The sequence below is a fragment of the Aricia agestis genome, chromosome 4, assembly GCF_905147365.1.
Source record: "Aricia agestis chromosome 4, ilAriAges1.1, whole genome shotgun sequence".
Taxonomy (NCBI): domain Eukaryota; kingdom Metazoa; phylum Arthropoda; class Insecta; order Lepidoptera; family Lycaenidae; genus Aricia; species Aricia agestis.
In genome coordinates, this window is record NC_056409.1 from 14,686,906 (window position 1) to 14,701,146 (window position 14,241).

General features: G+C 36.5%; 1 protein-coding gene across 1 annotated transcript; it reads left to right on the forward strand.

The window, feature by feature from the left end:
- The first annotated feature begins 6,417 nt into the window (after positions 1–6,417).
- On the forward strand, positions 6,418–14,241 carry LOC121726107 (phenoloxidase-activating factor 3-like). The gene is made up of 8 exons (XM_042113341.1): positions 6,418–6,504; positions 7,086–7,219; positions 7,917–8,034; positions 8,624–8,761; positions 10,892–11,064; positions 11,429–11,540; positions 12,227–12,369; positions 13,936–14,241. Exons 1-8 carry the CDS (start codon positions 6,447–6,449, stop codon positions 14,221–14,223), a joined length of 1,164 nt encoding a protein of 387 aa, XP_041969275.1. The 5' UTR covers positions 6,418–6,446; the 3' UTR covers positions 14,224–14,241.

The following is a 14,241-nucleotide window of genomic DNA, read 5'->3' on the forward strand; positions in this document are numbered from 1 at the left end:
AAGTAAAGAAAGAAGACAAAGTCCTGGATTTAATGGAATTATGAAAATTTGTGCATTTATTATGGGCAACACCGGAAAACTCTTCCCAAAAGAATACATTTTTATAATAAGTGGCTTTTGATTGTGCATATTTTGTGCATATTTCGGCCATTTTTCATGCATATTTGCATGCATATTTCGGCATATTGATCGTGCATATAATCCGATGTCTAGTGATGACTGATGATTAATGGCCTTATTATAGTGATGATGATGATTAGTATTTAAATTGACACATTGATATTTAAATATGCTTGTAGTTGTTGAAACAACGCCGAAATTGCCGAACATGTTACATGCCGTATCTAGAGGTATAAAGATTCAAGAGTTCTGTGCAGCACCTTCGGAACCAGGGTATACTTCGGCGCCACTGACCTCCATTATTGGAGATCAGTGTTCGGCGCAAATGCTTAGTTTTTAGTAGTTCAAGCTTAAAATCCTTCAGAAAAACGTTAAATTACTATGTGATCCATATAAATTTCAAGGAGTCCCATCGATTTCTCATGGATTGCATCATCAGATCACCACTTTTGTGACCACGTTACGAAATTTGGGCTACATCTCCTTCAACAACAAAAGGATTTTGGAAATCAGTCCACAAATGGCGGAGTAGTCCGCGAACCATTATAAAAAAACCGGTCAAGTGCGAGTTGGACCCGCCCATGAAGGGTTCCGCAGCAGCAGTAAGGATACCCAACGCGTATAGGTAAGATGAATAATTTTTTTTTTGTTTCAGTTGTACCTATGGGGACCCCTAAATTTTTTTATGGTTTTTCCATTTTTATATCAAAATCTTAATGCGGTTCATAGACTACATCTACTTATCAAGTTTCAATAGCTCTTATAGTTTCGGGGAAAAATGGCTGTGACATACGGACGGACAGACAGACAGACAGACAGACAGACATGACGAATCTATAAGGGTTCCGTTTTTTGCCATTTGGCTACGGAACCCTAAAAAGTGAAATACATCCTCCTCCTTTTCGGAAGTCAGTTAAAAAAAGGCTTAGTTATTCCTTACTACAGTCCGGTCAAAATCGCTCCAGCCATATCAGAGATTAGCCGTAACAGACAGACAGACAGACATACAGACAAAAATTGTAAAAAATGTTGTTTTGGTGTCTATACGTATTTGGTGTCTGACCCCCGGTTTCTGAAAGGTATGTCAAATCACTGATCAACTAACACTGCTGTTAATTTAGCATAGATGTCAAATCAGTTTGTGTTTTTGATACAGTGATCAGCCGAAAATTAACTAATCTATGATCATTTTTAATTTGACTAGCGATTTGTTTGTTTTCGTTTATTGCTTCACTATTAACTATCAAAAATGCAAATTAAATGTCAAAAGAAGGAATTACAGACTGTCATTGCTTTCAAAGATGTTCTGGGAATTTCAAATGTGATACTTTTTGAAACATTGATCAGACGAAAATTAACAAATCTTTGATAATTTTGATTTGACATGCGATTTTTGATATATTTTCGTCCATTTGTCAGAATTCCGAATTTCAATTTTTCAGACAATATCGAAACCTAAATTCTTCTTCATTATAGAAATGAAATTGATTATAATATACATTTTTTGCAAATAAAACGAGTATTGCAAATAAAACAGTTTTTTTGCATAATCGACGTATTTCTTACGAATTTTTATAAAAACTTCATAATAAATGTGTTTACGAACCTTATAGTAACGTAGGTTCAAAGAGAAAATGTAGATTCACATAAAAAAATCAATTGAATTCATAAGTTAATTCACCCATAATTACCGATTAGTTGACACAGCTTTTGACAAACCTTTAATCTACGATCATGGCTTGACAAGCGTTTTGGAAACCCAAAATGGCGGTTGACATATCATTCTCGAGTCAAATTAAACAGCTACCGTCAACTGACGCGCTGATCAAATTAAACTAACTAACCGTGCTTCTAACAACCCAATTGTTACTTGACAAGAGATTTAACAGGCGATTAGTTAATTTTAGTGTTGATCTGCCTTTCAGAAACCGGGTGTATATGTAGTAAAAAACAGTTCTTTCAATATTACAAACAGACACTCCAATTTTATGTATATGTATGTATGTATGTATGTATAGGTGTATAGATATAGATGTATAGATAAGAGATACATGAGATGTAGTTGGCAATGATATGCTTACTTTTTTTTTTAAATGGTCCAGTGGCTTAGAGCGTGGCTATTGCCTCGGAGGTCGTGTGTTCGATTCCCACCTTGGAAACATGTAATTTCCAAGTTCTCTTAAGACAATGCAGGCTGATCGCCTGATTTATGCTTGTTTATGTCTGGGATTCTCTGCAATAACAACTTAAAATAGGTGTTGACTAATAACTGATATATATATATTATTGTTAACAGCGACAGTGATAAATAAATTATTATTTGTTTATTTCCTTTAATTATCCTTATAAACTGTTCATCATTATTTTTAGTACCTAATATGTAAACATTTACGTAACGTACCTAATATGTAAACAGTTCCCAATATTTGATCTATCTCTGGTTTTGCCCTACTAGAGATAGGAATAGCTCACAATTCACATAAAATATATGTCTCTTATGTCTAATGTGAGATATTCCTATCTTTAGTAGGGCAAAACCAGAGATAGATCAAATATTGGGAATGGCCGTAAATTAGTTGTTGCAATATTTACAATTAAATAACTCCGTTACGCCAAAATAGGTTTATCACGCTGGAACATTGTCCCGGGACCAAAATTATCCTATGCCCTTTGGTATGGAGAGATGAAGAGCCCCCCTTAAATATTTATTTTATTTTATTTTTAGTATTTTGTTGTTAAAGCGGCAATAAAAGTCAGAAATACGCAATCTGTGAAAATTTCATAAGTCTAGCTATGGCGGTTCTTATACCTAATACAAATACTAGAACAAATAAATTAAATGTTCAAGGGGAGCACCCTTAACACCAAACGTACACAACAAACGTAATTTTTTTGCTATTTTTTGTGAAGGCACTTGAAATGTTCAGAAAATACTGAATTGTATATACAGGGTGTAACAAAAATAAGTGATAATACTTTAGGGTGTGTACGTCTTCCTCTTAGAGAGTTCACTGTGAAAGTAGCAGCGCTGAAAGACCAAATTTTTTTTTCACTTTTGTATGGGGAAACTCGTGACGCTCGGGCCCTTCCCCATACAAAAGTGAAAAAAATTTTTCGTCTTTCAGCGCTGCTACTTTCACAGTGAACTCTCTACAAGGAACACGTACACACCCTAAAGTATTATCACTTATTTTTGTTACACACTGTATAATTAAAAAAAAAAAATAATTACCCATACAAAAAACACATTTCTGCTCTATTATGGTACGGAACCCTCCGTGCGCGAGTCCTACTCGCACTTAGCCTATTTTTAAGTTACAAAAAGTTTTAGTACTCTTCAGGAGGTACAATTAGTCCGATAAGTTATTACTTATTATTAACTAGCTGTTGCCCGCGACTTCGTCCGCGTGGACTTTAGTTTATAGCGCGTGGTGTCAACAAAATTTGTGTCAAATTTAAAAACTTTTTAAAACCCTGGTAAGTGGTACCCCTCTTAGGGCCGCGTTACACCGGAATGGCAGCGCTGAAAGTGCTCGCCTCGCCGCTGCCATTCCGGTGTAGCGCGGCCCTTAATTAATCAAAATACCCAAAAACAGCTGTGCAGTGTGCACATAATCTATACTAATATTATAAATGCGAAAGTATCTTTGTCTGTCTGTCTGTCTGTCAGTCTCGCTTTCACGCCAAACGCCAAAAGTATCTCTGTCTGTCTGTCTGTCTGTCAGTCTCGCTTTCACGCCAAACGCCAAAACTACCGAACCGATGGTAATGAAATTTTGTATACAGATAGTCTAAAGCCTGAGAAAGGACATAGGCTACTTTTTTTACTGGAAAAAAGGGTTGTAAGGGGGTGAAAATGCGTAAATTTGTTCAAATTAAGTTAGTTCCAGCAATTCATAATAGATGGCGCCATGCGTCTTCTACATCGCGCTGACGCTTGCTCAAAAGTCTTCCTATAAGACGTGGTATCATCTTACATTTAAGTTTCGATTTTTTTCGATTGTTATATCTATTCTACGGTATTAAATAACTCAGTACTTTATCTGTGCAGTGACGTAACCTTAAATCTATCAATGATAAATAGTTTATGGGTAAAGTTGTGTAATCGGAGGGCTAAATAAGCTTTAAAATTTGGCATAAAATATAAAGTTTAATATAAAAAAAATGAAATACTTATTGTGTGCACACTGCACAGCTGTATTGATTTAAGGGGTACCAGGGTTGTTTTATAAAAGCTTTTGACACCAATTTTGTTGACATCGCGCGCTATAAAGTACTATAAACTGAAGTCCACGCGGACGAAGTCGCGGGCAACAGCTAGTGATACCTATATATACTTACGTGAAATTTAAAACAATGAAAATTGGACACCAACTTTAAAATTTAAATAAACAAAGTTGGTGTCCATTTCAAAGCTTCATAAAACCTTTGACAAAATTTCGTTATAACCAGGGTCAAAATATACCAAGGGATAGTATATAGAAAGTATCTCTGTCTGTCTGTCAGTCTCGCTTTCACGCCAAAACTACTGAACCGATTGTAATGAAATTTTGTACACAGATAGTCCAAAGCCTGAGAAAGGACATAGGACATAGACTTTTTAACTGAAAAAAGGGGTTGTTTATGCGTACATTTATTTAATTCATGAAGCCCCAAGTGGCCACATCCGGCCGCGATAACAATAGATAAGCTATTATTGTGTCTCGTTTTTCCGCGATCGAAAATTTCAAAAATTCATAATGAGATGGCGCTAAGAGACCCTACATCGCGCTAGATAGCGCTACTCAAGCGTGTTTCTATATGAGATGGTACCATCTGAATGTATTTTTTTCGATTCTTTCGATTGTTATACACGTTTATTAATAACTCACTACTCATTTGGCATAAATAAAGTTTAATTTAAAATAATGAAATATTATGTGCACCCTGCACAGCTATTTTTGGGTATTTTGAATAATTATTAAGGGGTTACCACTCACCAGGGTTTTAATTTTTTTTTAATTTGACACCAATTTTGTTGACACCGCGCGCTATTAAACTGAAGTCCACGCGAACGAAGTCGCGGGCAACAGCTAGTTATGAATAAAAACATATTATAATAAAGTATGATTAGTTCTGTTACAATAAAGTGAAATATAAAACGCCATCTGTTTTCCTATATTAGAACTAAAATGTTCATTGCATTGATATTTCTGAATGAAATATAGGCTAACACGGTACACTCCGCGTTATCTGGAAATGCAGTAGGAATAGATAAGATAGATTATACCAAGTGATAATATTATTAAACATAATATTCTAACGTATTAAAAATTATAAAAAAAAAAACATTAAGTATGATTAATTCTATATTACAATGAAGTAAAACATAAAACGCCATCTGTTGTCATATATCAGAACTAAAATGTTCATTGCATCGATAAATTATATTTCTGCATGGAATAATAGGCCAACATGGTACACGTACTCCTTTATTTTAGAACGCCATCTGGTTTCATATTTTGAAACAGCAGTAGGAATTCATTTTATCGTTATTATCATGGAAATGAGATATTTTCCCTCATCAAAATGTAGCCTATGTCCTTTCTCAGGCTTTAGACTATCTGTGTACAAAATTTCATTACAATCGGTTCAGTAGTTTTGGCGTGAAAGCGAGACAGACAGACAGACAGACAGAGATACTTTCGCATTTATAATATTAGTATGGATTAGTATAGAAGTATAGATACATAAAATATATTTAAGTAAAAAATAAAACGCCATCTGTTGAATCGTATTAGAACTAAAATAAAATAAAACGCCATCTGTTGAATCGTATTAGAACTAAATTGCATCGATATATTTCTGGATTTTTTATAATATTATACATAAAATATATTTAAGATTTTTGAAATATTATTTTAATACACATCCAAGACCCAGGAACATTGAAAACTTGTTCCGCCTGCGGGACTCGAACCCAGGACCCCCGGGATGAGCGCTGGCCTGCGCAATGCGAATAAATTTTCATCGATATTTTCATGGAAATAAGATATTTTCCCACATCAAAATGTAGCCTATGTCCTTTCTCAGACTCTAGAATAACTGTGTACAAAATTTCATTGCAATCGGTTCAGTAGTTTTGGCGTGAAAGCAAGACAGACAGACAGACAGACAGACAGACAGACAGACAGAGATACTTTCGCATTTATAATATTAGTATGGATTTAAAAGCAATTATTCATTTTATTATTGTTATACACTAGATATCAGTAGTCCACATAATATTATAGTCAGTTTACACAATTAGTTCGACCGTTCTGGTCGTGGGTTGCATCCTTTATAAAATGGTTAAATATATATTATTCCTAGTCCTGTTGTGGATAAAAGTTATATACACATTAAGTAAGTTAATATTTAATTATTACTTCTCTGAAGCTCTTTATCTAAAAATATAAATTCACGGTTTTTGTCGGCTTTTGTTTAATTATGATTAATTCTTTTGGGGAAATAACTTATTCGTTTAACAATATAATTAAAAATTATTTTGAATTTTGTTGGTATTACTAAAACTTGACTAATTTTTGTTTTGATATACGAATATTAAATATATTGAGTCCAGGAACGGATTATATTAGGAACCTATGAAGGAAAACAGTCACGCGTTCAAGCTTTCTGTAGCCCTAGCATGGCCACAGTAGAAATGTTAAAGTATAGAAACTATGTGGAGATAAACAGAAGGTTCTATCCGATATTTGATTTTTATTTGATTAGCCGTGGTAAAGATCGGAACGGTACCTTCAGTTTATCTCCACAGAGTTTCTAACTTTCGCATTTCTACCGTGACCATGAGCATGCTACTGCTTTCGCATTCTACTTTCAAGTGGTAATTTACGCTCTCCGTCTGATAGGTCACTGAGTAATACTGATACGAATTTCATCGGGTCATCTAGTTTATAGTATAAATATTTTTTATTTATTTTCAGAGCAATGTGATGACTGCGTGTTATACACCTCGTGTCCGAATGCTATGGAGCTGGCCAAGCGCCAAGTGCACGGTGATATTTTCAAGACTGCTTTCTGTGGATACGACATATCACAACCTAGAAGTCCACCCATGGTAAGTTATAATTTTTTTTACTTATAAGGATGTATTCTGTCCCCCGGTTACAGCATGATCATTTACAATTTAGAATAGTCAGTAACCGATTTGATAACTAGGAAACTTTAGAATAAATCGTTCATGTTCCGATCGAATTAGCTGAGGTTTACTAGGTTTTGAATTATAACATGTAGTATAGTATTTTATATATTAAAATAATTGTGAACTCTTATATGTATTTGTGATGCTAATTGCTATGTAAGGCTAATAATTATTAAGTATGAATAATAAAATCTGTTATACTGTACTCGGCGAAACATGGCGGAAGTGGGGATTGACTCCCTGTCAAAGACTTGTCATTTTCTATATAAACCGCGATTGACAATGAAGTGTCAGATGTTCCTAGTCCATTGTCAATCGCGGTTTATAAAGAAAATTACAAGTTTTTTGACAGGGAGTCAATGACCGCTACCACCATGTACCTATAACTAATTACTTATTAGTTACTGAATTTTTTTCAATAAAATTTAGGCGCACGACATTGTGATTCTAAATAACAATGAAAAGGGATTTTACTAAAAATAAAAATCCGGTGTTACTGTGGACATGAGCCCTAAGTGGCCACTCCACTCGGTAGTTATAGGCTTTTAAACTGTCTAAACTAAGGAAACCAGGTAAGTGTGCATTGAATTAACTACATTTTTATTTCGTTCAGGTGTGTTGCTCTGACTTCGCCGCCACTGCGGGTAACACAGGAATCGAAAGTATTGGTGCCCAAATTGGGGCTCCTGAAAGTGACCAAGTGGAACGTACTATTCCTACTGCTGCAAGAGGTATATGTATGCAGAAATATGTATCATCGTCAATCCTATTAAACACCTTATCGTCTCTATATCGTCAACATTTTGGACCGCAGACCGAAGACGGACTGACCGACATGACGTTTATACTAGACTGCACAACACCATAAAATAATAATATTTTATAACAAGACATCCTATTATATAAAACCCTTAGGGTATATGATATGGATTTGATAATGCAAGACGTCTCATGCAATTGAAATCTGTCAAATCCATACAAATTTATGCCGCGCCGCGCCTCGCCTCGCCTCGTCGCGTTGCGGTCTGAATTGATAGGAGGAAAATGGTACGAAATTCACCCGATTTAATATTATAAATGCGAAAGTGTGTCTGTCTATCTGTCCGTCTGTCTGTCTGTTTGTATGTTACCTCTTCACGCCCAAACCGCTGAACCGATTTTGCTGAAATTTGGCATGGAGATACTTTGAGTCCCGGGAAAGGACATAGTATACTTTTTATCCCAGAAAAATGTACGGTTCCGCGCGATAAACGAATTTTGGCGCAACGGAGTTGCGGGCATCATCCAGTAAAAAATAAACATGCTTAAAATTTGATCCAGTACCGATCGAAAGTCACCCCAATGTTCGACTGCTGCCCGACGCCGACTGCGGCGACATCGACGGCAAACGCGTCGTCGGTGGAACGATTGCAGGACTTTACGAGTTTCCCTGGATGGCCCTGATCGCAACACGCACTCGTAAGTGTAAATGCTATCGAAAACACAATAATTATTGTGAAACGACAGCCAAGTTCATTTACCATTCATAAATAAAAACTAGGCTTTTACATCCGTTGTGGATGATTTATACAGTATTTTTCAGAGCGAAGTAACCACTCCCCAAATACTGTAGTGCCTGGGATTTTTAAATGTCCGTATGGTTGCCAGGGCTGTAGCTAGAGTCAAATTTGAGGTAGGGCAGCGTCGGTTACAGGTAGGGCGGAAGCAAAAAAAATCGGTCAAGTGCGAGTCGGATTCGTGCACGAAGGGTTTCGTACCGTTATAGATAAAAAATAGGCCAAAATTGTGTTTTTTGTAATTGAGCCCCCTTTAAATATAAATGTAATTTTAATTATATTATTAATTAATTAAGTGATTTCGCAAAAATGTCCAGTGCCTACTGTTGCCATTAATATCAATATGCAGCAAAAAAGGCCAAAAAACACGAATCCTTAAATATTGATTTTATTTTGTTTTTAGTATTTGTTGTTTTGATTTATCTCTAGGTCAATGATGTATTCAATTCATTCAATAGTTATTCTTAGATACTTAAAAAAAATCTGTGACAAAGCATGAGCACTATATCTAAGAACTACATATTATTAAATCCTCAATTACGAAGAACAAGCGAACAATATGGTAAAACTTCTGGATGTAGCGATCCACGTGTGAGTGAGAGTGAGGAAATAATAATTAATTGTTGGGTTGGGTGATACGAGTCAATAGATACAACTAAAAAGATATTTAGATTATTATTGTTTCTGCAAACTTATTAAAATAATAATTAATAATAAAATAACATAAAATATTTAAAACAGCTGAATTCTACGATTCGCCATATTATTAAAAATGCGAAGAACTTCGTTCAGATCAACTTTTTTTGTTCTTTTTTTTTTCAAAGGCCAGAAATACCATACCAGCCATTCTTTCGTGACCCATTGACAGTCTTTGAGGCCTATTAATTGCAGTTAAAGTTGAAAACGTGGACTCGCACACTGCAGTACTACATCTTTTTTTTTCATTAAGATTATAATTAAATGGACGCATCGCTTCATGTAATCGTGATTCAAATGCCATCTATACACAGAACAAAGAATTATTATTATCGACGACTTCTGTGGCCCAATGGTTGGGCGTGTGGCAGCTTAATCCGGGGGACGCGGGTTCGAATCCTGCCAACGGAACAAAAAGTTTTTAAAGGTATAATAAAAATCTTAACTATATAATGTATAGTTTATATAAGAATAAAGTATATTTCTGTTGTCTAATACCTGTAATGCAAGTCCTTTAGGTCTTCCTTTTTAGGGTTCCGTACCCAAAGGGTAAAAACAGGACCCTATTACTGAGACTTCGATGTCTGTCCGTCTGTTTCCAGGCTGTAACTCAAGAACGGTAATAGCTAGAGAAATGAAATTTTTACAGATTATGTATTTCTGTTGCCGCTATAACAACAAATACTAAAAACAAAATAAATTAAATATTTAAGGAGGGCTCCCATACAACAAACGTGATTTTTCTAACATTTTTTGCTTAACTATCAATGATGACAACAGGTAGGCACTTGAAATTTTCACAAAGGCCTTAATAATATATGCAATTTAATAAATAATAATAAAAGTTTAAAAAAAAATAAGGGTTAGGTAGGTAGGTAGGTCCCATACTATTTTTGCTCTATAACGGTACGTGCGCGGTATAACCCTTATTGCGCGGGTCCGACTCGCACTTGGCCGATTATTGGTATTTTTAAGGTAGGGCATTGTGATTTTAAAAGGTAGGGCATTGCCCCACTATGCCCCCCCCTAGCTACGGCCCTGATGGTTGCCCAAGCGCATACGGCATTCTCGCATCATAGTCGGCCTAGTCCAGAGGAATGAACTAGTTAATAACGTCTGGGACCAACTATGTGCGGGTTTCCTCACGATGTTTTCCTTCACCGTGCGAGCGTCCGTATTATGTACTTGAGATCAGAAAATGTCTCATAGGTACACGCCTCCACCCGGGTTCGAACCTGCACCCTCTAGGAGTGCGAACCGAAGGTCTACCCATTAGGCCACGGACGCTCCTCATTAATAAATAGGAATATGGATATTCCCTTTAACTTGTTTCCAGGCAGTGGGCTAGACTTTTCATGCGGTGGCAGCATCATCAACTCGAGGTATATTTTGACGGCAGCACACTGCATCCACAACATAGCTGGCGTGAGGGTCGGCGATTACGATATAACGAGTACCACGGACTGCCAGGGTTCTGGAACTGAATATATTTGCGAGACACACTATCAGGTATTTTAATTACTAATACCATTTTTTCTTACAGACAGTATTTTCGACATCGATTTGCAATAATCGCCACGCGCCAGCCTCGCCCGGTTAAACTGAAATTTGAAATAGTAGCCAAGTTCTCTATTGGCATGGCGAAATATTTCTAAACCTAAATTAATATAATAGAAAAAATATGATTTGACTGCAGAGTGTCAATGGTTCATCGACACTCTGCAGTCAAATCATATTTTTAATTTTATCCCACAAAAACACACTACGGAAAATACAAAGTTTTTAGTACCTATGAATTTTGAAATTAGTCCTCAGTCATGCGTATATATCATAAATTACTTACTACCCTTCATAAAGTATTTATTGTCCTCAGGATATTGAGGTTGAAGAAGAGATAGTGCACGAAGGCTGGTCGACGTCAAACCCAGACAAAATTCATGATATAGCTCTCTTGCGCCTCAAGGAACCAGTCGATTTTTCACATCGTAAGTTAAACTAGTTTAGTAGCAGCATTTTTTAAAAATTACTTTTCCAGCACTGCTTTTCTTAGTGAACTCAGTAAACTCCCTTTAGAGGACACATACACACCCTAAACTATTATCTCTTTATTTTGACCATAAAGTTAATATACCTAGCGGAATAGAGCAACAATCTCGAGCTGTCCAACGAAACCGAAATTGGTTTCATCTGTGTGTAAAAATATGTGTACGTATACACTTACACAAGCATGATTGAGCATGATTTCTATGAGATTAAATTGTCAACGCGCGGCACTTGCCGACTGAACGTCAAAAAAAGAGTGCTGCTGTCATGTATCACACGTCTCTTTTTACCACGCAGTGTTACTGATAGTGACATCTCTCTTGCCCAGGCCTTTGTTTCTCTATTCCGCTAGGTATATTTACTTTATGGGCCCAACGGACGTCGACCCGTCATAATATGTTGTCAAAGGCGGAAGTTATCTCTTTTGTTTAAATTGTCAAAAGGCGGGGGAGGTCATCGAAATATTTCCATCTTCTACTTTAGGTAATATTATTAAAAATTGCGAAATGTGTACGAAAACGTATTTACTTTCTACATAATTAAAGGTAAGTATAAATAAAAAACACAGACATATCAGAGCAATATTATATTTGTAACTTAATCGTATTAATGCCCGTGGTTGTTACAGGAAACGTGGCCCCTATATGTTTACCAGCAACAGAAGAAATGAGGATCATGTCTTTAGACGATAAAAAGGTGACAGTGGCTGGTTGGGGAGTTACGGAAACAGGCAGGGATTCCAAATTGCTAAGGAAGGTCGACATCTCTATTGTGAGAAGGGATACATGCTTGACTAAATATAAAAGGTATGTTACAGGCTGATGTCAGATATAAGTACTCGTATAACGGACAGACAGACAGTAAAGTGACAGGGTCCCGTCATTAATAAACGGCCTTAATAAACCGTTAAAAAACAAACAATAATAATATGTACTCGATACTATTTTTGCCATTGTAACGAGTATAAAAACTTTTTAAAGTACCGCGCTGCGCTGAGTTGGTTCTCAAAACACGTTTCGCGCAACGTAGCTTATATTATTAGCTCAGCGGGGCTAAAATGGTCGCTTTGAAGAATCAATATATGAATCATAATATGATTCATTTTTCTAAAATCGCAAAATGTCAAATTAGTACAAAAATTTCTGCATTTTTGTACTGATTTGACATTTGCCAGTTTGACAGTTTTGACAATTTATTAGCTGAATTGATTGAGAGGAATTGCTAAATGTGACCATTTTAGCCCCGCAGCTCCGATCGCAACCATTAAGTTAATATACCTAGCGGAATAGAGCAACGAGCTGTCAAACGAAACCGAGACGTCTGTGTGTAAAAATTTGTTTACGTATACAATTACACAATCATCTTTCTAACAGATTAAATTATCAACGTGCCGATAAGTGCCGACTGGACGTCAAACAGATGAATAAAATTGGTTCTGCTGTCATGTATCACACGTCTCTATTTTTACCACGCAGTGTTACTGATAGTGGCATCTCTCTTGCTCAGGCCTTTGTCTCTCTATTCCGCTAGGTATATAAACTTTATGGTGGCAATACAGGCTCGAGGTACCGGTTGGAACCCACCGCACGCAGCAAACGATGTGTCGCAGTGATATATCTGGTTTATAATAATATGATCTTGTATGAGAACTTCATGTCGCTACAAACCTACCGAAACCAGTTGTGCCGCCGCGACAAGTATGTTGTTGCTGCGTGTCGTCCACCAAGCGGTACCTTAATGATGCTTAAACGGAAGGCACCACTGACTTTTTACATTTAGTATAGAATTTACTGTCAAAATAGCAGCGCTGAAACTTGAAAGAGGTTTTTTTGTAATTTTAAAGCCTCATGAGTTTGCCCATACAAAAGTTTTTAAAAAGTAACTCTTACAGCGCTGCTAATTTCACAGTGAACTCTATACAGTGGACTCGTACAAACCCTAAAGTATTGTTACTTTGTTTTGTTACACCCTGTATAGTGAGATACATTTAGCAACTCATCGCTCACCATAGAAACCACCTCTCATAAAGAGCAAGGCAGTACTGCGGGGCTAAAATGGTCATATTTTGCAATTCCTCTCAATCAATTCAGCTAATGCATTGTCAAAACCGTCAAACTGACGAATGTCAAATTAGTACGAATTTGAATTTCAAGCAGAGTGACCATTTTGCGATTTAAAAAAAATGAATCATAATATTATGATTTATAATATTATGATTCTCCAAAGCGACCATTTTAGCACCGCAGCTGTACTCGTACAATTTTCTTTACGGTAGGCGGCGGCCGGCGTGGCTTCGACCAAACTCCTGCTGCTTTTAGGCGTCAAAACTCTAACAAGAGTGTTATTAATTATTATCGTCATTATCATCATAAGTCTCTTTTTAGCTCTGGAAATCCCAAAATAATAAACGAAAACCAAGTCTGTGCCGGTAAGATCCGGAGAGACTCCTGCAACGGAGACTCAGGTAGTCCCATGATGTTGGAGAGCGAGTATCGTGGATCGTACAGGATCGTGCAATACGGGTTGGTCTCGTACGGACCGACGAAGTGTGGTTCCAGCGTTCCTGGGGTATACACTAACGTCGCCAAATACATGGACTGGATATTAGATCACATGAGAGAGTAAAGCCCGATAATCGATTTA